This window comes from Carcharodon carcharias, chromosome 29, assembly GCF_017639515.1.
Source record: "Carcharodon carcharias isolate sCarCar2 chromosome 29, sCarCar2.pri, whole genome shotgun sequence".
NCBI classification, from domain to species: domain Eukaryota; kingdom Metazoa; phylum Chordata; class Chondrichthyes; order Lamniformes; family Lamnidae; genus Carcharodon; species Carcharodon carcharias.
This window is the reverse complement of record NC_054495.1, coordinates 1,042,272-1,067,668: the sequence shown is the minus strand read 5'-3', so window position 1 is coordinate 1,067,668 and position 25,397 is coordinate 1,042,272. Positions and strand designations below refer to the sequence as shown.

Here is a 25,397-nt window from a genome sequence, read left to right as displayed (position 1 = left end):
TCTCTCCCTCAAACTGAATGTAAAATTCAACCATATTATGATCACTGTTACCTAGGAATGTCTTTACTATGAGGTTATCAATTAATCCTACCTCGTTGTTCGATACCAGGTCTAGTATAGCCTACTCTCTGGTTGGCTCCGGAACATGCTGTTCTAGGAAACTACCCCGTAAACATTTATTCAAAAAGGGAGAGAGACAGAAAACAGGATACTATAGACCAGTTAGCTTAACATCTGTCATGTGGAAGATATTAGAAGCTATTATTAAAGACATTATAACAGGGCACTTAGATACATTCAAGGTCATCAGGCAAAGTCAACATGGATTTGTGAAAGGAAAATCATGTTTAACAAATTTATTGGAATTCTTTGAAGGAGTCACTTGTGCTGTGGATAAAGGAGAGCCGGTGGATGTGCTGTACTTAGATTTTCAGAAGGCGTTTGATAAGGTGCCACATGAAAGGTTATTGTGGCAAATAAAAGCTCATGGGTGTAGACATATTGGCATGGATAGAAGATTGGCTGGCTAACAGGAAACAGAGAGTAGACATAAATGGGTCTTTCTCTTGTTGGCAGGATGTGACAAGTGGGTGTGCCACAGGGATCAGTGCTGGGACCTCAACTTTTTACAATTTATATAAATGACTTGGATGACGGGACAGATGGAATGGTGGCTACACTTGCTGACAACACAAAGGTAAGTGGGAAAGCCAGTTGTGAAGAGGGTGTGAGGAGGCTACAAAGTGATATAGAGAGGTTAGGTGAGTGGGCAAAGATCTGGCAAATAGAGTATAATGTGGGAAAATGTGAAATTCTCTATGTTGGCAGGAAGTATAAAAAATAAACTTATTATCTAAAAGGTGAGAGATTGCAGAGCTCTGAGACTCAGAGGGATCTGGGTGTCCCAGTGCATGAATCACAAAAGGTCAGTGTGCAGATACAGCCAGTAATTCGGAAAGCTAATAGAATGTTACTGTTTATTGTGAGGGGAATTGATTCTAAAAATAGGGAGGTTAAGCTTCAGTTGTACAGGGCACTGGTGAGACCACATCTGGAGTATTGTGTACAGTGTTGGTCTCCTTATTTAAGGAAGGATGTAAATGCATTGGAAGCAGTTCGGAGAATGTTTCCTGGACTAATACCAGGAATTGGGTGGGTTGTTTTATGAGGAAAGGTTGGGCAGGTTAGGCCTGTATCCGCTGGAGTTTAGAAGAGAAAGAGGCGACTGGATCGAAACCTTTAAGATCCTGAGGGGGTCTCGACAGTGTGGATATGGAGAGGACGTTTTCTCTTGTGGGAGAATCTAGAACGAGGGGGAGTCACTGTTTAAAAATAAGGGTGTCGCTCATTTAAGACGGAGATGAGGCGAAATCTTTTCTCTCAGAGGGATGTGTGTCTTTGGAACTCTCTTCCTCAAGAGGCGATGGGAGCAGAGTTTGAATATTTCTAAGGCAAAGCTGGATAGATTCTTGATTAACAAGTGGGGAAGGTGAAAGTTCATCGGGGGTCAGCAGGAATGTGGGGTTGAGGTTACAGTTAGATCAGCCATGATCTTATTGAATGGGGGAGCAGGCTCGAGGGGCTGAATGGCCTACTCCTGCTCCTAATTCAGATGTTCGTATGTCAGAGTGTTGCAGTAAGAGGTGTGGGGTGACACTGTAAATCTCCAGGAGGGGGATATTAGACTAAAGGAGGCTGCACGCAGTTTTCCGAAGGGGTTTAGACTGTGTGGAACGCGACTTCGAGCACAAGATAAGCTCTGACACATTGAGGCGTTGCATTGTACAGGAGGCTGGTATCCAGTATCATGGAATGCGACCCTGGCAAGCTAACACTGCTACAGTCCCAAACAATACCCTTCTTCCTGCTGCCACCAATCTATCTCCCACACGAAAGGGTGATGCCCCACCGAGGCGAATGGCGATTAATGTATTCATTCCAAAACCAACCCTCCACACAACCAGATTCTCTCCTGAATGGGGGTTGGGGGGGAGGGAGAGAGAGCTGAGAACGGTCCCATACACTAGCCAAATCCACATGGGTTGCCAAACACTGCTTTGGTGCTGGCTGTTCAACTTGAAGGGAATCACCCCCATAACTTGCACCAACGCCCCCACCCCCTGTTCACCAGTGATCCATCATCATTTAACCACAACCGCACCTCGATCTAATGGCACTGAGGTCAAATTGCAGGGCCTCTTGGGAGATAGTACGCCTGGGAGGCTGGGGTGATAGAGTGACGATTACAGTCAATGCTGCAGAATTACTACACGGTCCGAGAGTCAGTACCGAGGGAGTGTTACACTGTAAGAGGGTCAGTACTGAGGGAGCGCTGCACTGTCCGAGGGTCAGTTCTGAGGGAGTGCGGCACTGTCAGAGGGTCAGTACTGAGGGAGTGCGGCACTGTCAGAGGGTCAGTACTGAGGGATTCACTGCACTGTCATAGGGTCAGTACTGAGGGAATGCTGCACTGTCGGAGGGTCAGTACTGAGGGAATGCTGCACTGTCGGAGGGTCAGTACTGAGGGAGCGCTGTACTGTCAGAGGATCAGTACTGAGGGCGCGCTGCACTGTCAGAGGGTCAGTACTGAGGGACCATTGCACTGTCAGAGGGTCAGTACTGAGGGAGCACTGCAATGATGGAGGGTCAGTACTGAGGGAGTGCTGCACTGTCGGAGGGTCAGTACTGAGGGAGCGCTGCACTGTCGGAGGGTCAGTACTGAGGGAGCGCTGCACTTTCGGAGGGTCAGTACTGAGGGAGCGCTGCACTGTCAGAGGGTCGGTACTGAGGGAGTGCTGCACTGTCGGAGGGTCAGTATTGAGGGCGCGCTGCACTGTCAGAGGGTCAGTATTGAGGGACGGCTGCACTGTTGGAGGTTCAGAATTGAGGGAGTGCTGCACTGTCGGTGGGTCAGTACTGAGGGAGTGCCGCACTGTCAGAGGGTCAGTGCTGAGAGAGTGCTGCACTGTCAGAGGGTCAGTACTGAGGGGGTGCTGCACTGTCAGAGGGTCAGTGTTGAGGGAGTGCTGCACTGTCAGAGGGTCAGTACTGAGCGGGTGCTGCACTGTCGGAGGGTCAGTGCTGAGGGAGTGCTGCACTGTCAGAGGGTCAGTACTGAGGGAGTGCTGCACTGTCAGAGGATCAGTACTGAGGGAGTGCTGCACTGTCAGAGGGTCAGTACTGAGGGAGTTCTGCACTGTCAGAGGGTCAGTACTGAGGGAGTGCTGCACTGTCGGTGGGTCAGTACTGAGGGAGTGCTGCACTGTCGGAGGGTCAGTACTGAGGGAGTGCTGCACTGTCGGTGGGTCAGTACTGAGCGGGTGCTGCACTGTCGGAGGGTCAGTGCTGAGGGAGTGCTGCACTGTCAGAGGGTCAGTACTGAGGGAGTGCTGTACTGTCAGAGGGTCAGTACTGAGGGAGTTCTGCACTGTCAGAGGGTCAGTACTGAGGGAGTGCAGCACTGTCGGAGGGTCAGTACTGAGGGAGTGCTGCACTGTCAGAGGGTCAGTACTGAGGGAGTGCTGCACTGTGAAGAGGTTCTGTTTTCAGATGAGACATTAAACCGAGGCCCCTGTCTGCCCTCTCAGGTGGGTGTAAAAGATCCCACGGCCACTACTTGGAAGAAGAGTTGGGGTGGATGTCTCCCTGGTGTCCCTGGGTCCAATATTTATTCCTCAACTAACATCACATTTATTGCTGCTAATGTGATGTCTGCACACACATCTGCAGCCGAGGCATCGAGGCCTGATTCTGTGCTATAATTATAATCATTAGGCGAAAGGTTAACAAAACAGACTCTGGTTACCAGATTAATGAGCTGTACTGCGAATGTTCCTGACAGGAGAGAGGTGAACTTGACACCACTGTGTCCGGATACCTGTCTACAACGGGCCATTGCTGGGTGCCTGTGTTTACTGTGTAGCTGCCCGCTGGTTGCTGACACCTAATACCCTTCTGTCACCGTCTCTCGCTCGTTCCCCACCCACCCACATTGACCTCTCAGTGTCCCCCTCCAACAAACTCACAAATCACTGATCCTTCCATCCCTGTATCAGGCACTAAGACGGCACCCAGCAAAGAACAAGCCTATAGATGTTCTTAACCATGAGCTGCAATGGATGAGGTAAGTGTACCTGTCTTTATCAGGCTGCTAAGGGGAGGTGTGACCGGGGGGTCAATATTTTGTCCTTAATTAACGAGTGGTTAAGTTTTCTATTGATAGGTACAGCTCGGGGTTAGATACAGAGTAAAGCTCCCTCTACACTGACCCCATCAAACACTCCCAGGGCAGGTACAGCATGGGGTTAGATTCAGAGTAAAACTCCCTCTATATTGTCCCAATCAAACACTCCCAGGGCAGGTACAGCACGGTGTTAGATACAGAATAAAGCTCCCTCAACACTATCCCCATCAAACACTCCCAGGACAGATAAAACACGGGGTTAGATACAGAGTAAAGCTCCCACTACACTGTCCCCATCAAACACTCCCAGGACAGGTACAGCATGGGGTCAGATACAGAGTAAAGCTCCCTCTACACTGTCCCCATCAAACACTCCCAGGACAGGTACAGCACGGGGTCAGATACAGAGTAAAGCTCCCTCTACACTGTCCCCATCAAACACTCCCAGGGCAGGTACAGCATGGGGTTAGATACAGAGTAAAGCTCCCTCTACACTGTTCGCATCAAACACTCCCAGGACAGGTACAGCATGGGGTTAGATACAGAGTAAAGCTCACTCTACACTGTCCCCATCAAACACTCAGACACGGGCTACTGCAGGTTTGATATGAATCCACAGCCCCTGACAGCTGAATGTAAACACTTTATTTCCTGTAGCTGTCACCCTGCATTCCTGTTTGATTCTCGTTCTCATAGCTTGTTAATATCAACTTCACTTTTATAAATGATCAAGATCTCAGCATTGCCATGGGAGGTCTGATAGTCTGCCAATATCGAATAAAAAATCACAGTTTACTAAAACAATCCCTCCTGTTCTCCCCTGCTGTCTTTTACTCTCTCTCTCCCCCCCACCACCTACTCTTGCGTTCTCCTCCTCTCTCCCTCTCTTTCTCTGTCCCTCTTTCTCTCTCATCTCTCTCTGTCTCTCTCTCATCTCTCTCTCTGCCTCTCTCTTTCATCTCTTTCTCGCTCCATCACTCTCTCCCTATCTCCATCTCTGTCACTCTCTCTCTCCTTCTCTGACACCCTCACCCTCTCTCTCTCCCTCTCTGTCTCTGTTTCTCTGTCTCTCTCCTTCTCTGTCCCTCCCCATCTCTCTCTCTCTCCCTCTCTCTCTTTCTGTCTCTCTCTCCCTCCATTTCTCTGTCTGTCTCTCTCTCCCTCCATCTCTCTGTCTTTCTCTCCCTCCCTCTCTCTTTCTGTCTTCCTCTGTCTGTCTTTCTCTGTCTCTATCCCTCTTCTCTCTCCCTCCCTCTCTCTCTCTGTCTCTCTCTCTATCCATCCATCTCCCTCTCCCTTTCCCCCCTCTCTCTCTCGCTCCCTGTTTATTTCCCTTTCCCTCTATCCCTCTTTCTCTCTCGTTCTCCCTCTCTATCTCTGTGTAGCATCACGTTACTATCCCCAATTCTCCAGTTAATGCCACAGTCCAGAGGAGCCTGATCTGGTGATGATGAATGCTGCACTTTCCACTGAATCGACCCATGTAATTTCCTGCAGCAAGGCCATCATTACAGCAGGTGAGAGAGAGTCACCTCGCAATGAAACCCCATCAAACCCAGACCAGCAAAGTGGTTCTGGTGTAATTTTCACAGAAATTATCCACCAAATTGGATTTAAAGATGGGGCTCACATTTTATACAGTGTCTTTCACAACATCAGGATCTCCCACAGTGATCTATAAAAAATGTATATATATATTAATTGACGCCAACAGTGATTTTATTCAACAAGTGTTCATTCAGAAACACTAGAAAAATCTCCTGTAGAACAATATTGCCGCCACTGGGAGGCAGTGCTGCTCCATGTGGAAATGGTACAGCAGCACAATCTGGTGAGCGTCATTCGATATTACAAGAGCACCGTCAGACTCCTCAGAAACAATCACGAATTGCATTTAGATATCGCCTTTCATAGCCAGAGGACATCCCCTGACGCTTTGCAGACAATGAAACGCTTTTGAAATTTTGTAATGCAGGAAATGCAGCAGCCGATTGATGCACTGCAAGATCCCACAAACAGCAATGTGATAATAACCCGGATCATCTGTGTTTTTACTGATGTTAGTCGAGGGATGAATATTGGCCCCAGGACATCGGGGAGACCTCCCTCCTGCTCTTCTTCAAAATAGTGGCTGTGGGATCTTTTACACCCACCTGAGAGGACAGACAGGGCCTCGGTTTAATGTCTCATCTGAAAGATGTCACCTCTAACAGTGCAGCGCTCCCTCAGTACTGAACCTCTGACAGTGCAGCACTCCCTCAGTACTGACCCTCCGACAGTGCAGCACTCCCTCAGTACTGACCTTTTGACAGTGCAGCTCTCCCTCAGTACTGACTCTCTGACAGTGCAGCACTCCCTCAGTACTGACCTTTTGACAGTGTAGCTCTCCCTCAGTACTGACTCTCTGACAGTGCAGCTCTCCCTCAGTACTGACTCCGACAGTGCAGCGCTCCCTCAGTACTGACCCACTGACAGTGCAGCACTCCCTCAGTACTGACCCTCCGACAGTGCAGCACTCCCTCAGTCCTGACCCTCTGAGAGTGCAGCACTCCCTTAGTTCTGATCCTCCGACCGTGCAACACTCCCTCAGTACTGACCCCCTGACAGTGCAGCACTCCCTCAGTACTGACCCCCTGACAGTGCAGCACTCCCTCAGTACTGACCCTCAGACAGTGCAGCACTCCCTCAGTCCTGACCCTCTGAGAGTGCAGCACTCCCTTAGTTCTGACCCTCCGACCGTGCAACACTCACTCAGTACTGACCCCCTGACAGTGCAGCACTCCCTCAGTACTGACCCCCTGACAGTGCAGCACTCCCTCAGTACTGAGCCCCTGACAGTGCAGCACTCCCTCAGTACTGAGTGCAAGAGGGAGAGTAGGAGGGACTGAGTTGATGAGGTTCTGGTTGAGGGGAGGAATGTGATTTTGTGCACTCCATGCTGGCCTGTTGGATGAAGTCAGTTCACAGAGCCCCTCCTAATCTGTTTATTTTTTACTCCAGAAAATATCGCTGAGAACAGAGAGAGAAATTCCCCAGCAAATCCAGTTAATGGTTGTCAGGGATGGCTCTTGCTGGCTGCTTGATCCATGAGTCCTATCAGTCCCTTTGCAAAACATTTTATGGCCACACACTGCCTCCTGCTGGAATATCACAAACACAACAACTTGTTTGTATATAGCACTTTTAATATAGTAAAACATCCCAGGGTGCTTCACAGGAATGATTATCAAATTAAATTTGACCCCGAGCCACAAAAGGAGATTTTAGGGCCAGGCGACCAAATGCTCAGTCACAGAGGGAGGTTTTTAAGGACCGTCTTAAAGGTGGAAACAGAGAGAGAGAGAGAGAGAGGTGGAGAGGTTTAGGGACAGAATTCCAGAGCTCAGGGCCCCCCAGGCAGCTGAAGGCACGGCCGCCAATGGTGGAGCGATGGGAATCGGGGGATGGTCAAGACGACGGAATTGGAGGAGCACAGAGATCTCGGAGGGTTGTAGGGGCTGGAGGAGGTAACAGAGTTAGGGAGGGGTGTAGGGGCCCAAGGAAGTTACAGAGATAAGGAGGGTCGTAGGGGCTGGAGGAGGTTACAGTGATAGGGAGTGTTGTAGGGGCTGGAGGAGGTTGCAGAGAAAGGGAGGGTTGTAGGGGCTGGAGGCGGTTACAGAGATAGGGAGGGTTGTAGGGGCTGGAGGAGGTTACAGAGATAGGGAGGGTTGTAGGGGTGGAGGTGGTTACTGAGATAGGCAGGGTTGTAGGGACTGGAGGAGGTTACAGAGATAGGGAGGGTTGTAGAGGCTGGAGGAGGTTACAGAGATAGGGAGGGTTGTAGGGGCTGTGGGAGGTTACAGAGATAGGGAGGGTTGTAGGGGCTGGAGGAGGTTACAGAGATAGGGAGGGTTGTAGTGGCTGGAGGAGGTTAAAGAGATAGGGAGGGTTGTAGTGGCTGGAGGAGGTTAAAGAGATAGGGAGGGTTGTAGGGGCTGGAGGAGGTTACAGATATAGTGAGGGGTGTAGGGGCTGGAGGAGGTTACAGAGATAGGGAGGGGGTCAGGCAACGGAGGGATTGGAAAACAAGGATGAGGGTAGGTCAGGGAGCTCAGGGGATGATCAAAGAACGGGACTGACTGCGAGTGAAGACGCAGGCAGCAGAGTTTTAATAAGATCCAATTTTGCAGGGTACGTTGTGGATGTGCAGCCAGGAGTGTGTGGGAGTCATCAAGTCATCAACAATGTCACGAATGGGCGTTTCAGCAACAGATAAGTTCAGACAGGAGTAATGTCGAGCATTGTTGTGGAGATGGAAGTTGGCAGTCTGAATGATGGAGGGACTATGGGATCAGGAACTCATCTCAGGGTCAAATGTCGCAAACAATCTCAGACTCTTTCTGGGGAGAGGGATGGAGTAGGTTGCTACAAAATGCTCCGCATCTCATTTCATTGTGGGGCTGGGTGTATTATTCTGCTGCTGAGGGAGCACCGCCATTCCTCTGAACCAGCGAGGACTATCAGAGGCTAATTGCTTGTTTACGGAGGGAATTATGCGGGTTGGCGGATGCTTGTAAATTCCTGGCGCAGCGGCAGGGGAAACCAGCACGAAACAAACGGCTTTCTATGTTTGCTTGAAATTGCTCGGACACTTTAAAATGTCCAAATTGTGACCAAGCAGCGCAACTGTGTTTTGAGACTACAGGTCCTCCTGTGGCATTGTTCACAGATAACTTGCTTTAGAACATGAGGCGATGAAAGCGTGACAAGGGGCATGTGACAGGACATACATGTCAACACTTACAGGAAGTTGTACATCTACTTCCTACAGGCATCACAATTACTTCCTGTAACTCTCTCCCACACATGTTCCAGATACAAATTGTGAATTCTTGGACAGAAACAGTTACATAGTCAGCCAAAGACATTTCAAATTTGGACTGTATGAGCTGTTAAAACAAGGATCCTTTATTAGTTCTTATCTCTTCTGACAAATCCTGCTTTGGACATCAAGAAGTAGGCTTCATAGTCTAGAATATGTTGACAGCAAGTCTTTATTAACAACTCATGACTATATACATATAGACAGTAGAGGGGACCAGTATGGAGCAGACACCAATCTAGGTTTTCACCCAATGCTGTCCACCTCCAGACTGACCCTGGCTCTGGGTCATGTATCTTCTTACATCATTGTGTGGGCAGTACTGTGCTGAGTCCCACATTAACCCTTTACGCACCAGACCCGACTACTACCCCTTCTTAGCAGGCTCCCTCTGCTAGTACATGTGAGTATGGAGGGCTCAAGTGGACAAAATGCACAGCGCAATTTTCAATACGCTACACAAAATGATAGGCATTTAAAGGGCGGACACCTAGCAACGTACGAACGTGCGAATTAGGAGCAGGAGTAGGCCATTAGGCCCCTAAGGCCTGATGCATCATTCAATAAGAACATGGCTGATCTGATTGGGGCCTTAACTCCACTTGCTTGTCTGCCCCCGATACCCTTTGGCTACCACCCTTGTCAATCAAAAATCTGTCTAACTCAGCCTTGAATATATTCAGTGACCCAGCCCCCACTGCTCTCTGGGGAGGAGAATTCCATAGACTAACCACCCTCTGAGAGAAGAAATTCCTCCTCATCTCTGTCTTCAATGGGAGACTCCTTATTTTTAACCTGTGTCCCCCAGTTCTCATCTCTTCCACAAGGTGAAACATCCTTTCGGGCATCCACCCTGTCAAGTCCCCTCAGGAACTTATGTTTCAATAAGATCGCCTCTCATTCTTCTAGGCTCCAATGGATACAGGCCCAACCTGCTCAACCTCTCCTCCTAACACAAACCCCTGCATCCCAGGAATCAGCCGAGTGAACCTTCTCTGAAATGTTTCCAATGCAAGTTTATCCCTCCTTAAGTAAGGAGACCAAAACTGTGCCCAGTGCTCCAGGTATGGTCTCACCAATGCCCTGTACAGCTGTGGCAAGACTTCCCTACTTTTATACTCCATCCCCCTTGCAATAAAGAGCATGTGGCTTCCTAATTACTCACTGCGCCTGCAGACTAACTTTGTGTGTTTCATGTACCAGGACACCCAGATCCCTCTGCACCTCAGAATTCTGCAGTCTCTCCCCACTTACCTCAAAAGTAATAAAAACAGAAAAAGATCGAAAAACTCAGCAGGCCTGACAGCGTCTATGGAGAGAGAAACAGAGTTAACGTCTCTCGTCTGTCTGACCTACACACTCGAAATATTAACTCTGTTTCTCTCTCCACCGATGCTGTCTGACCTGTTGGGCTTTGCCATCATTTCCTGTCCTTATTCTGGATTTCCAACACCCGCAGTATTTCACTTTTACATAATATGTAACTAGACACATAGTCAATCGTGGGGGATTATCTCGGGTGTGAAATTTTGTGTCTTTCTCTTTCACAGATAAGTACGTGCGTCTCCCTGCGAAGCCTAACGTAGACTGTGAGACGCCTCCTCTCAACCAGACAGCACACTGCCCCCTCTCACTAAACTGGACACCCTGCAACGCCAAACATTCCCCAAACGGCAGCTCCAACTCCACACTCGGTAGGGAAGTCCAGTCCGCATCTTGGCTCTGGCCAAAGTTAGGGTCTGTGGTCCCCGAGCTACAGAATGCATTTATATAGCGCCTTTATTATAGCAAAGCATCCCCAGGGACTTCAGAGGGGCGTAGTTTTGACCCCCAGCCACATAAGGGGCTATTAGGGACAGGAGACCTAAAGCTGAGTCAAAGAGGAAGGTTTTTAAAGAGTGTCTTAAAGAAGGAGAGAGAGAGGCGGAGAGGTTTAGGGAGGGAATTCCAGAGCTTACGTCCACAGACAGCTGAAGGCACGGCCGCCAATGGTGGAGCGATGGGAATCGGGGATGGCCAAGAGGCCGGTATCGGAAGAGTGCAGAGATCGCGGAGGGTTGTAGGGGCTGGAGGAGGTTACAGAGATAGGGAGGGTTGTAGGGGCTGGAGGAGGTTACAGAGATAGGGAGGGTTGTAGGGGCTGGAGGAGGTTACAGAGATAGAGAAGGTTGTAGGGGCTGGAGGAGGTTACAGAGATAGGGAGGGTTGTAGGGGCTGGAGGAGGTTACAGAGATAGGGAGGGTTGTCGGGGCTGGAGGAGGTTACAGAGATAGGGAGGGTTGTAGGGGCTGGAGGAGGTTACAGAGATAGGGAGGGTTGTAGGGGCTGGTGGAGGTTACAGAGATAGGGAGGGTTGTCGGGGCTGGAGGAGGTTACAAAGATATGGAGGGTTGTCGGGGCTGTAGGAGGTTACGAAATAGGCAGTGTTGTAGGTGCCGGAGGAGGTTACAGAGATAGGGAGGGTTGTAGGTGCTGGAGGAGGTTACAGAGATAGACAGGGTTGTAGGGGCTGGAGGAGGTTACAGTGATAGAGAGGGTTGTAGGGGCTGGAGGAGGTTACAGAGATAGGGAGGGTTGTAGGGGCTGGAGGAGGTTACAGTGATAGGGAGGGTTGTAGGGGCTGGAGGAGGTTTCAGAGAAAGGGAGGGTTGTAGGGGCTGGGTGATGGAGGGAAAGGGGTTGGGGAGAGGGATGGAGGGAGAGGGGCTGGGGAGAGTGGGATGGAGGGAGAGGCATTGGAGAGAGGAGAGTGGGATGGAGGGCGAGTGTGATGGAGGGAGAGGGATTGGGGGAGAGGGAGAGTGGGATAGAGGGAACACGTGATGGAGGGAGAGGGGTATGGGGATAGAGGGAGAGTGGGATAGAGGGAGTGCGGGATGGAAGGACAGGGGTTGGGGGAATGGAGGGAAAGTGGAATGGAGGGAGAGTGGGATGGAGGGAGAGTGGGATGGAGGGAGAGTGGGATGGAAGGAGGGGGGTTGAGGTAGGGAGGGAGAGTGGGATGGAAGGAGAGTGTTTGCGGGAGGGAGGGAGGGAGAGTGGGAGGGACGGACAGTGGGAGGGACGGAGAGTGGGATGGAAGGAGGGGGGTTGGGGGAGGGAGGGAGAGTGGGAGGGACGGAGAGTGGGACGTAGGAGAGTGGGATGGAGGGAGAGTGGGAGGGAGGGAGAGTGGGATGGAGGGAGAGTGGGATGGACGGAGAGTGGGATGGAGGGAGAGTGGGATGGAGGGAGAGTGGGAGGGAGGGAGAGTGGGATGGAAGGAGACGGATGGACGGAGGGGGTTGCGGAAGGGAGGGAGAGTGGGATGGAGGGAGAGTGGGATGGAGGGAGAGTGGGAGGGAGGGAGAGTGGGATGGAGGGAGAGTGGGATGGACAGATTGGGGTTGGGGGAGGGAGGGAGAGTGGGAGGGAGGGAGAGTGAGATGGATGGAGAGGGATTGGGGGAGGGAGGGAGAGTGGGGATTAAGTGCAGTGAATCAGGTGAAGTATGATTCTAGGATTGAGGGAGCATAGGGTTGGATGTGACTATAAAGAATTTTCTTTTGTGAAATGTCAGTGTACAAGAACCCGCGCTCCTGGTTGGCAGCCTCACAGCTCATCACCTGGGAGCTACCTGGCCCAACGTAACCAGGGCTGGAATGCTACCCATGCACAATTCACCTCCAGAACACCGGGTTTTAACAGGTACAGTCTGACAGGGGAGGTCTTAAAATGAGGGAGTGAACAAGATGTCGAAATGAAGGCCTGTGACACTGGAGTAAACTATGAGTTATTGTGCCTCATTCTGGGAACCACATTTTACAAAGAATGTCAGGGCCTTGGGGAGGGTGCGGAGGAGATTCACTCCAATGTTCCCAGGGTTAAGGGACTCCAGTTCATGTGGAGAGACTGGGGAAGCTGGGATTCCTTAAAGCAGAGAAGGTTAAGGGGGAGATTAAATCAAGGCATTCAAAATCATGAGGGGGTTTGGATAGAGTCAATAAGGAGAAATTGTTTCCAGCGGCAGGAGGGTCGGTAACCAGAGGGACACAGATTGAAGAGAATCGGGAAAAGACCCAAAGGGTGAGATGAGGATAATTTTATTTTGACACAGCGAGTTGTTGTGATCTGGAAGGCGCTGCCTGAAAGGGCGGTGGAAGCAGATTCAATAGGAACTTTCAAAAGGGGGAATTGGATAAACACTTGAAGGGGGAAAATTTGCAGGGATGTGGGGAAAAGAGCCGGGGGGAGAGAGTGTGGGGACTAATTGGATAGATCTTTCAAAGAGCCGGCACAGGCATGATGGGCCGAATGGCCTCCTCTGTGCTGAACCATTCTCTGAACCGGTGACGGATAAACTTTGCTTCATTGTCACTGATTCTAAACCAAGTTTCTCACAGCTGAAGAACAGGCCACCCTGACTAATAAATAATTATCTTCACCAATAAAGCATTTGGAAGGTTTTTTTTTCTACAAAACTTTAACCACCCAGATGTATATCATCTACGAACAGGAAGTGAAGAAACAATTTGGTGTCAATGTCTTGTTAATTACATTGTTTAAGTTTGTTAATGTCATTGTATTATTAAGGTTAAGTAAAAAGGTGAAGGGTATTAATTGTCTTTGAGCACGTATAAATAGGTGATTCTCGAGTGTCCATCTGTTGTTGTCAAGCCTGAGTGAGTCGCAACATTCAAGAGAATATCCTTGACTCGGTCTGTGTTTGCTCTTCCTACCCCAGCTCTGTCATGTGAATGACTCGTGCCTTCCAATTTGTACCCCACTCAGTGCATTGGCTCATCTTTCTCACCCTTCATGGCAGACTGTGACGGCAGAGACCCTGCCTCAGTTGGTCACAGAACATGACAGCACGGGGTTGGGTTCTAGCATTTTCCAAGGCCACCAGGCAACGCTTTGCGAGCACCCACACTGAAAGCTCAGTGAAACCCCTTTTGTTAAAAAGAGAGTATAACTGGGTGAGAGCTGGGACACTAGGTTGAGTGGGAGGAGAGCTGTGAGACTCAACGAGTCAAGAAGGTCTCCCAGTAATAAAAGCTCTGTGTCTTGGCCTGGGCTTCACCTCCCGGGTTAATATTTGGTTTGGCTACATCAGCTCACTCATGGATGACTTCACGTTCATGATTAAACAAGGGAACTTTGGCAGAACCCTGAACTTTGACCTGACCAAACAGTAGAATTGCCAGCGCCATTGCGTTGCAATTTCCTGATTGCCACGACGGGAGCTCTACCCAACTGAGGGAGTGCTGCACTGTCAGAGGGTCAGTACTGAGGGAGTGCTGCACTGTCGGAGGGTCAGTACTGAGGGAGTGCTGCACTGTCGGAGGGTCAGTACTGAGGGAGTGCTGCACTGTTGGATGGTCAGTACTGAGGGAGTGCTGCACTGTGAGAGGGTCAGTACTGAGGGAGTGCTGCACTGTCGGAGGGTCAGTACTGAGGGAGTCTGCACTGTCGGAGGGTCAGTACTGAGGGAGTGCTGCACTGTCGGAGGGTCAGTACTGAGGGAGTGCTGCACTGTCGGATGGTCAGTACTGAGGGAGTGCTGCACCGTCAGAGGGTCAGTTCTGAGGGAGTGCTGCACTGTCAGAGGGTCAGTACTGAGGGAGTGCTGCACTGTCGGAGGGTCAGTACTGAGGGAGCGCTGCACTGTCGGAGGGTCAGTACTGAGGGAGTGCTGCACTGTCAGAGTGTCTTTCAGATGAGACATTAAACTGAGGTCCCCGTCTGCTCTCTCAGGTGGGTGTGAAAGATCCCCCGGCCAGCATTTGGAAGAAGAGCAGTTGGGACGGGGGCGAGTTCTGCCTGGTGTCTTGGGGCCAATATTTATCCCTCAACCAACATCACTAAAAAAATGATCTGGGTCATTATCATATTGCTTTTTGTGGAATCTTGCTGTGCGCATATTGGCTGCCGTGTTTCCTACATTACAACAGTGACCACATTTCAAAAAACAGTCTTTCATTGGCTGTGTAACTCTTTGAGATGTTCAGTGATTGTGAAAGGCGCTATAGAAATATAAGTCTCTCTTTGGTCCATCTGCTCCATGCCGGTATTTCTGCTCCACTCGAGCCTCCTCCCACCCCCTCTTCATCTCACCCCATCCCCATGTCCTTCTCTTCCTCTCTCCCTCGTGTGTTTATCCAGCTTCCCCATTAAATACATCGACGCTATTCACCTCGACCACTCCCTGTGGGAGCGAGTCCCACATTTTCCCCATTCTATGGGTAAAGAGGTTTCTCCTGAATTCCCCATTGGGTTTATTAGTGATGATCGTATATCGATGGCCCCTGGTTCTGATCTCACCCCGACAATTGGAAACATCTTCCCTACCTCTACCCTATCGAAACCCTTTCATCATTTTAAAGACCTCGATCAGGTCACCCCCTCAGCCTTCTCTATTCTAGAGAAAAGAGCCCCAGTCTTTCCTGATAGTTATAAGCTCTGAAACTTGGTATCATGCTCTTAAATCTCCCAAACTCTGTTAAACCTCCAAGGAATCTGGAGGGAATTTCCAGCTCAAAATGAATGTCTCGAGTCTTCAGTGGCTGAGGGGAGTTTGTCGTCAACTAACCAATTGGTTATGTTCTTCATCACCTATAGGTCATCCTACCCAGCCAATCAGGTTGTCTCGTTGTATGGTACAGGTGCGTTGACAACCAGGAACGTTGGAGTTTGTCTCTTCCTTGTTTGCCAGGTTTCGGAATCCTGGTGCGGCAGGGAATTGAGTGTGGAGCATTTGGTACCCGGACAACACAGAACTTGAATACTGCTGAAAAGAGAGACAATGCTGCTGAAGCTTTCGTCTTGCACCCGTCGGGACAAACACAAGAGTGCCAAATTTCAAACTATCACAACAATTTATACTGCACGGGAAAAAGGGTGCTGATTGGTTGGCAAGTCGAACCTGATTGGCCAAGACGTTGCCACGGGGAAAGCAACGGGGAGACTATAGACTCCCTAAGCTTCCGGGTAACTCAAAAAACAAAGGCGGGAGGCTGAAGCATGTTCCGTTTGCTAACAGGGATTGGGACCCTGTGTACCAAAGGATACAGAACTTGCCAACATAGTGAACAGGCTGGCGAAGTAGGAAAGCAGGTGGCAAGTGCAGTTCAGTGAGGACGAGGGTGAAGTGACGCACTTTGGGGGCAACAACACCAGGAGGCAGTATCATCTAAATAGTGTTCTGAGAGGAGATGGGTGGAAAAGCGGAGAGACATGGGATTGCGAATTCACAACACTTTGGCAGCGATAGACGGCTAAGAAAGCATTTGTTCCATTTGGCTTCTGTAAATAGGGGGCATAGAATAAAAAAAAAGAAAGTCACTCGGAACACCTACAAAAACTCTAGTTAACCCCAACCGGAGGGTTGTGTCCAATCCTGACTGCCACATTCTTTAGGGAGGATGTGAAGATCTTGGGAAGGGTGCGGAGGAGATTTACCGGAATGTTCCCAGGGATGAGGGACTTCAGTTCATGTGGAGGGACTGGGGAAGCTGGGATTGTTCTCCTCAGAGCAGAGGAGGTTAAGGGGAAGATTGAATCGAGATGTTCAAAATCATGAGGGGTTTGGATAGAGTCAATAAGGAGAAACTGTTTCCAGTGGCAGGAGGGTCGGTAACCAGAGGGACTCAGATTGAAGAGAATCGGGAAAAGAACCAGATGGGGAGATGAGGAGAATTTTATTTTGACACAGCAAGTTGTTGTGATCTGGGAGGCGCTGCCTGAAAGGGCGGTGGAAGCAGGTTCAATAGGAACTTTTCTAAAGGGGGAATTGGGTAAATACTTGAAGTGGAAAAATTTGCAGGACTGTGAGGGAAAGAGCAGGGGGAGAGAGTGGGGGCTAATTGGACACATCGTTCAAACAGCCGGCACAGGCACAATGGGCTGAATGGCCTCTTCCTGTGCTGTGTGACTCCACCCCACCTGAGAATTAGTTATATCCTGAAATTAGGAGGATTTACAGATGTCATTTCACAAGGAGATGGGATTTTTCACAAAGTGGAGGGACATGTTGGTGTCATATTGCTCTTCTCGCGAGGTGGTCTTACTCCTCTTCCAATCATTCCCTTTGTTGTATTTTCCCTTCAGCTGAATTTCTTCCTCCCCGCCCATTACCCACTGCTTCATAATCCAAGAATTGGGTATCGAACAAACACAATCCATTCCTTGCTTACAAAAGAGAGTGAATTTATTTCCCTTATTGAATTTGCCAGGGACTTCCCTTCAGTTTGATCCTGCGGCTGGTCACAGAATGTTGTACAGAGGATTGTAGTGGCTGGAAGAGGTTGTAGAGATAGATACAACCGTCCCTATCCTAACCTCCTTCAGCCCCTACAATCCTCCCTATCTCTGTAACCTCCTCCAGCCGCTCCAACCCTCCCTATCTCTGTAACCTCCTCCAGCCCCTCCAACCCTCCCTATCCCTGTAACCTCCTCCAGCCCCTACAGCCCTCCCTATCCTAACCTCCTTCAGCCCCTACAAACCTCCCTATCTCTGTAGCCTCCTACAGCCCCTACAACCCTCACTATCTCTGTAACCTCCTCCAGCCCCTACAACCCTCCCTATCTCTGTAACCTCCTCCAGCCCCTACAACCCTCCCTATCCTAACCTCCTTCAGCCCCTACAACCCTCCCTATCTCTGTAACCTCCTTCAGCCTCTACAACCCTCCCTATCTCTGTAACCTCCTCCAACCCCTATAACACTCCCTATCTCTGTAACCTGCTCCAGCCTCTACAACCTTCTCTATCTCTGTAACCTTCTCCAGCCCCTACAACCTTCTCTATCTCTGTAACCTTCTCCAGCCCCTACAACCCTCCCTATCTCTGTAACCTCCTCCAGACCCTACAACCCTCCCTATCCTAACCTCCTTCAGCCCCTACAACCCTCCCTATCTCTGTAACCTCCTTCAGCCCCTACAAACCTCCCTATCTCTGTAGCCTCCTCCAGCCCCTACAACCCTCCTTATCTCTGTAACCTTCTCCAGCCCCTACAACCCTCCCTATCTCTGTAACCTCCTCCAGACCCTACAACCCTCCCTATCCTAACCTCCTTCAGCCCCTACAACCCTCCCTATCTCTGTAACCTCCTTCAGCCCCTACAAACCTCCCTATCTCTGTAGCCTCCTCCAGCCCCTACAACCCTCCTTATCTCTGTAACCTCCTCCAGCCCCTACAACCCTCCCTATCTCTGTAACCTCCTCCAGCCCCTACAACCCTCCCTATCTCTTTAACCTGCTCCAGCCCCTACAACCCTCCCTATCTCTGTAACCTCCTCCAGCCCCTACAACCCTCCCTATCTCTGTAACCTCCTCCAACCCCTATAACCCTCCCTATCTCTGTAACCTGCTCCAGCCCCTACAACCTTCTCTATCTCTGTAACCTTCTCCAGCCCCTACAACCCTCCCTATCTCTGTAGCCTCCTCCAGCCTCTCCAACCCTCCGAGACCTCTGCACTCCTCCAGTTCCGGCCTCTTGACCATCCCCCGATTCCCATCGCTCCACCACTGGCGGCCGTGCCTTCAGCTGCCTGGATCCTGAACTCTGGAATTCCCTCTCTAACCTTCTCCACCCTCCTCTCTCTCTCCCTCTCCTACTTTAAGATGCTCCGGAAATCCTTCATCTTTGACCCAAGATTTGGCCGCCTGCTTCCTAATGTCTCCTCGGGTGTTTTCAAACTGTGCGTGTGATGATTGCTTCTTGGGGATGTCTCAGGCACCATCTAAATGCACTGCCTTGTTCATGTTCCAGATTGCAGTAAAGAGCACTCCCTGATGGACCGTATTGTTGGAGGAGGAGGTCCCTCCTCTTTCGGGACCTATACAGGGAAGGCCGCCACACGAGGTGCAGGATCGGTTATCTCTCAGCGCTGGATCCTGACTGCTGTTCATTGCTTCCTCCTGTATGCCAAACCTCAGGGCCCACCTCTTCGCGCACTGCTCACACATCCCCTTCATAAACCCTGCCAAACCTCAACTTAAACACATCCGCACGACCTACCCCAAGCCTTCCTGTGTGGCACCGAGTTCCACACTCACTCGGGAATGAGGGAACCCAGCTCAAAAATAAACGCTCTCCCGTTCAAGATGGAGATGAGGAGAATTTTGCCTCCCTCAGAAGGGTCTTGGATCCTTGGAACTCTCCTCCCCAGAGAGCGGCGGTGGGGGAGGATGGGTCACTGAATATCTTTAAGACAGAGGTAGAGAGATTCTTGACAAACGAGGTGGAGTTGAGCCCACACTCAGATCAGCCATGATCGTATCGAATGGCAGAGCAGGATCGAGGGGCCGAATGGCCTACTCCCCTGCTTCCGCTTGGTATGTCCGTATGTATGTTCACACCCCTCAAACAAACTCGCAGCCCCCCACACTCCTCTGACAAGTTGGGCACCCTTCGCACGGAAGAGATTGTTCGCACGGCTGGAGTAGATCTCCTCTGGGAAACGAACTGAAATAAGGCCTGAACAGAAGGTAGTGACACAAATTAAGCAGGCCATTGTTTAATTAAAGCAAACAATTTCGAGATGGAAAGAATTGAACAGCAGATGAGTTACAGAATCTTGCTTAGCCCACACTTGGAGCACTGTGCACAGTTCCAGTCTCCATATCCCATCGTTAGGCCACACTTGGAGCACTGTGCACAGTTCTGGTCTCCATATACCTTGGTTAGACCACACTTGGAGCACTGTGCACAGTTCCAGTCTCCATATCCCCAGGTTAGACCACACTTGGAGCACTGTGCAAGTTCCAGTCTCCATAGACCTTGGTTAGACCACACTTGGAGCACTGAGCACAGTTCTGGTCTCCATATCCCTTGTTTAAACCATTGGTGGCCATGCCTGCAGCTGCCTGGGGGCCCTGAGCTCTGGAATTCCTTCCCTAAACCTCTCCACCTCTCTCCCGCTATCTCTCTCTCTCTCCTCCTTTCAGACTGTCCTCATGAACCGACCTCTTTGACCGAGCTTTGGGTCCCCCTGTTCCTAACGGGGCTCAGGATCGAATTTTGTTCAAAATTGGCACCCGTGAAGCAGCTAGGAGAATTTTTTTTAAATGATTTTTAAAGGCGCTATGTCAATGCAAGTTGGTGCTGTGGCCCTTGTGGGCTAACCTTGTGCCCAACACGACTCTCTGTCGGCAGGGGTGACAGTGGGGGACCCTTGGTCTGTCTCGATGGCACCAACTGGCATCTCGTGGGCATCGTGATCTGGGCCGGTGGCTGCAGGAGGCCAAACAGGCCTTGGCGTGTCCGAGGTAGCGGACTGGATCTACCAGCAGCTGCAGGTAACCATGGAGACCCCACCCGAGGGGAATATTTCGGGGAGAAGCGGGGATCCGGAATAGGGGACGGAAGCGGGAGCTGGTCGGGTGGGAATCGGAGAGGCCTGTTTCTCTGCTGCAAATCCCACTGACCGTCCCTTTGTTTGCAGAGCCTGCACGAGACACCATGGTCGACCCTGATGGGATTGGCTTGGATTCTGATAGGAAGATTTCGGATTGAGCTCAGAGAATCCTGGTACCCCAGATCAACAGCCATCACTGCCACATGCAGCTAACGCAACGCATGTCTCACATTTTGTCCCATATTCACCTGACTTCCTGGCATCACAGATGTCAAACAGAGCGCAAAGTGCCGACTTATTAACCCAGCAACACATTAACCATTTTCAACAAGATCTCATCGCTTCGGATGGGGGAAATTTCTATTTGGTAACTCATTAATTATCCTTGGCTGAAAACCTCCTCAGTGCCTTTGTTCCCGGAAGATTCCACTATTCACCACGCTAGCCCAGCCGGCCGCCCATCTTCCACACTCTGTAAACTTTACCTCGTCCAAAACTCTGCAGCTCCTGTACACGCAGCTCCCACCATCCTGTCCTGTTCACCCATCACCCCCTGACCCACATCAGCTCCCAGTCCGGTAAAGACTACATTTTATAATTCCAGCCTTGTTTTCAGACCTCTTCTCAGGACCTCCCTATCTCTGTAACTTCCTCCAGCCCCTACAACCCTCCCTATCTCTGTAACCTCCTCCAGCCCCTACAACCCTCCCTATCTCTGTAACCTCCTCCAGCTCCTACAACCCTCCCTATCTCTGTAACCTCCTCCAGCCCCTACAACCCTCCATATCTCTGTAACCTCCTCCAGCCCCTACAACCCTCCCTATCTCTGTAACCTCCTCCAGCCCCTACAACCCTCCATATCTCTGTAACCTCCTCCAGCCCCTACAACCCTCCCTATCTCTGTAACCTCCTCCAGCCCCTACAACCCTCCCTATCCCTGTAACCTCCTCCAGCCCCTACAACCCTCCCTATCTCTGTAACCTCCTCCAGCCCCTACAACCCTCCCTATCCCTGTAACCTCCTCCAGCCCCCTACAACCCTCCCTATCTCTGTAACCTCCTCCAGCCCCTACAACCCTCCCTATCTCTGTAACCTCCTCCAGCCCCTACAACCCTCCCTATCTCTGTAACCTCCTCCAGCCCCTACAACCTTCCCTAACTGTCACTTCCTCCAGCCCCTACAACCCTCCCTATCTCTGTAACCTCCTCCAGCCCCTAAAACCCTCCCTATCTCTGTTACCCCCACAAGCCCCTACAAATCTCCCTATCTCTGTAACCTCCTCCAGCCCCGACAACCCTCCCTATCTCTGTAACGTCCTCCAGCCTCTATACCCTCTGAGATCTCTGGCGCTCCTCCAAGTCCAACCTCTTGCATCCTCCAATTCCCATCGCTCCACCATTGGCGGCCATGCATTCAGCTGCCTGGGGCCCTAAGGGCTGGAATTCCTTCCCTTAACCTCCTCACCCCTCTCTCTCTCTCTCTCTCTCCTCCTTTAAAACGCTCCTTAAAAACCAACCTCTTTGACTGAGTTGTTGGTCCATGAAACTCCCTGGCTTTGTGTCAAATATCTGGTTGATCCTGTGGAGTGTTTTAATAGGTCAAAGGCGTTATAGACTGTTATTGTTAGTTAACTCATCTAACCTGTAAGGATAGATACAATTCCTATTCGCTTTCTTTCCCTTCCTGGGTATGTAGTTGAGTCAACACATCAAGTCCGATCCGGATTTATGCGAGATCCACTCGGGAAAGTGATCAGCGGTGGACGGAAATCCCACCGGCCTTACCTCCCCTCACAGTCTGCTATGCCCAATTGCAGCCAAATTCTGTCAAAGCCAAACTAATCCATAGGCCCAAAGCCTGGGACTCGCCTGGCCTGTTCCATTTAATATAACACTGACCCTCTAGGGGGAGCCAATGTCCCCTGTACATTCTACATCCACAAACCCACTGTACGATTCACCACCAATTTTTCAATAAAACAGAAACGGAACTGAAAATAGTTTTCGTTCCTTTTTTAATCTTTCAGAAATTATCTAAGGGCGAGATGGTTGGACACCTAGTTCGATGAAAGGCAGACAGGACCTCGGTTTAATGGTTCATTCAAAGGAGGGCGTTCCACTAAGAGTGCAGCACTCCCTCAGCACTGACCCTCTGACAGTGCAGCAGTCCCTCAGTACTGACCCTCCGACAGTGCAGCACTCCCTCAGTACTGACACTCTGACAGTGCAGCACTCCCTCAGTACTGACACTCCGACAGTGCAGCACTCCCTCAGTACTGACACTCCAACAGTGCAGCACACCTTCAGTGCTGACCCTCCGACAGTGCAGCACTCCCTCAGTACTGACCCTCCGACAGTGGGATGCTCCCTCAGTACTAACCCTCCGACAGTGCAGCGCTCCCTCAGTACTGACCCTCTGACTGTGCAGCACTCCCTCAGTACTGACCCCCCGACAATGCAGCACACCCTCAGTGCTGACCCTCCAACAGTGCAGCACTCCCTCAGTACTGACCCTCCGACAGTGGGATGCTCCCTCAGTACTAACCCCCCGACAGTGCAGCACTCCCTCAGTACTGACCCTCCGACAGTGCAGCACTCCCTCAGTGCTGACCCTCCGACAGTGGGATGCTCCCTCAGTACTGACCCTCCGACAGTGCAGCACTCCCTCAGTGCTGACCCTCCGACAGTGGGATGCTCCCTCAGTACTAACACCCCGACAGTGCAGCACTCCCTCAGTACTGACCCCCCGACACTGGGATACTCCCTCAGTTTGGGTACGGGGAGAGCTTTGGCCTGAATCATGAGGCTGAACATCTCTGGAGATGGGACTTGAACCTGTCCCCTTCTCAGGGGCGGAGGTCAGACAGATGCACAACTGACATCCTCTGGAACAACATTCACACAGCCTGTTAGGCTAGTGACATTTAGGCACAGGTTGTTCTGAGCACTGTGGTTTTTATGCATGAAAACAATTGATTGTGGGCTGTCTTCCCCATTTATGATGTCACTGGGGGTGTTATATAGACATCAGAGCTCGGGCGACTCAGACAGAATGGCTGCTTTAGACTAGCCCGGAAACTGAAGGTAGGCCACGAACTGAGGGACTCCGGGAAGTTGACACTGAGGCTTCAGGCTGCGCAAGGCCTGACTGGAAGAACCTTTGGGATTTGAGGTCGGTTTAGAGTAAGGTTTAAGGTTAGATAATAGCTTAAGGTTAAGGAGAGTGTCAAGATTAGGGTTAAAACGAGGGTTAGGGTTAGAGTAAGGGTTGGAGAGGATTAGGGTTAGGGTTAGAGAGAGTGAAAGGGTTAGGGTGAGAATGAGGGTCCGGGGTAGAGTAAGGGTTAGAGTTGGAGAGGTTTAGGGTTAGGGTGAGAATGAGGGTCCGGGGTAGAGTAAGGGTTAGAGTTGGAGAGGTTTAGAGTTAGGGTGAGAATGAGGGTCCGGGGTAGAGTAAGGGTTAGAGTTGGAGAGGTTTAGGGTTAGGGTGAGAATGAGGGTCCGGGGTAGAGTAAGGGTGAGAGTTGGAGAGGTTTAGGGTTAGGGTGAGAATGAGGGTCCCGGGTAGGGTAAGGGTTAGGGTTGGAGAGGTTTAGGGTTAGGGAAAATATTACGGGTTAGGGTGAGAATGAGGGTCCCGGGTAGGGTAAGGGTTAGAGTTGGAGAGGTTTAGGGTTAGGGTGAGAATGAGGGTCCGGGGTAGAGTAAGGGTTAGGATCGGAGAGGTTTAGGGTTAGGGTGAGAATGAGGGTCCGGGGTAGAGTAAGGGTTAGAGTTGGAGAGGTTTAGGGTTAGGGTGAGAATGAGGGTACCGGGTAGGGTAAGGGTTAAGGTTGGAGAGGTTTAGGGTTAGGGTGAGAATGAGGGTCCCGGGTAGAATATGGGTTAAGGTTGGAGAGGTTCAGGGTTAAGGCTTGTGTGGGTTAAGGATTTGGGTGTGAGTAAGTTAGAATGGGATTAGGGTTAGAGGTAAGGGGGTAGGGGTTAAGGTCACTATTAGTTTTTAATTTCAGGTTTGGTCTCAGGTAAGGATTAAGGTTGGGGGTTAGAATGGGATTATAGTTCGGGTTGGGGGTTATGGGTAGGGTTATTATTAGTTTTTAATTTCAGGTTAAAGTTCAGGTTAGAGCAATCCAATTAGCCCCACGTCTCACCCTCAATCTTTCCCCCACAGCTCTGCAAATCTTCCCTTTCAAATATGTCTCCGATTCCTCCCCTTCTGAAAGTTCCTGTTGAATCTGCTCCCACCGCCCTTTCAGGCAGCGCCTCCCAGATCACAACAACTCGCTGTGTCAAAAAAAAAATTCTCCTCATCTCTCAGTCTGGTTCTTTTCCCGATTCTCTTCAATCTGTGTCCCTCTGGTTAGCGACCCTCCTGTCACTGGAAACAGTTTCTCCTTATTGACTCTATCCAAACCCCTCATGGTTTTGAACGCCTCAATTCAATCTCCCCCTTAAACTTCTCTGCTCTAAGGAGAACAATCCCAGCTTTCCCAGTCTCTCCACATGAACTGAATTCCCTCATCCCTGGGGACCGTTCCAGTAAATCTCCTCCACACCCTCCCCAAGGCCTCGACATCCTTCCTGAAGTGTGTGGTTACCAGAATGGTAAACAATACCCCAGCTGGGACACGACCGGTGATTTATAAATCATTTGAGATGATGAAAAATGTGGGAGGAGTAATCTTTTGTAGTTTGTGAGCAAAGCTAATGAAACTATAATGTGGTGTTTAAAGCGGACAGATACACTTCCCCCTATTCCGAAGGGACTGACTTGTGATGGGTTTCTATTGTCCATGCGCTTTCACCTCAGCTAATCGTTCAATCGTCACGTGTGAGTACAAAGGTGAAGTCATTTTCATTGAGTCATTACAATGTAGGAGGCCATTCAGCCCATCCAGTCCATGCTGTCTCTCTGTACAGCATTCCAGTCAGTCCCATTCTCCCCCCACCACTCTATCCCCATATCCCTGTGAGTTTATTCCCCCTCAAGTGTCCGTCCAATTTCCTTTTGA

General features: G+C 50.5%; 1 protein-coding gene across 5 annotated transcripts in view; it reads left to right on the top strand.

The window, feature by feature from the left end:
• Window positions 1–573: 573 nt before the first annotated feature.
• ethe1 (ETHE1 persulfide dioxygenase) overlaps window positions 574–25,397 on the top strand; it is a 43,796-nt gene continuing 18,972 nt past the window's right edge. Inside the window, exons 1-2 of one of the 5 annotated variants that reach the window (XM_041176780.1) lie at window positions 574–697; window positions 10,598–10,741. Coding sequence is in view for 2 of the 5 variants with exons in the window: in XM_041176777.1 (XP_041032711.1) it covers window positions 668–697; window positions 15,648–16,016 (399 nt within the window). In the remaining 3 variants the exon portion in view is untranslated. Of the gene's footprint in view, window positions 698–10,597; window positions 10,742–15,647; window positions 16,017–25,197; window positions 25,217–25,397 lie in introns of those variants that run through there. The other 4 variants (XM_041176777.1, XM_041176782.1, XM_041176778.1 and 1 more) reach the window with 4 other exon arrangements.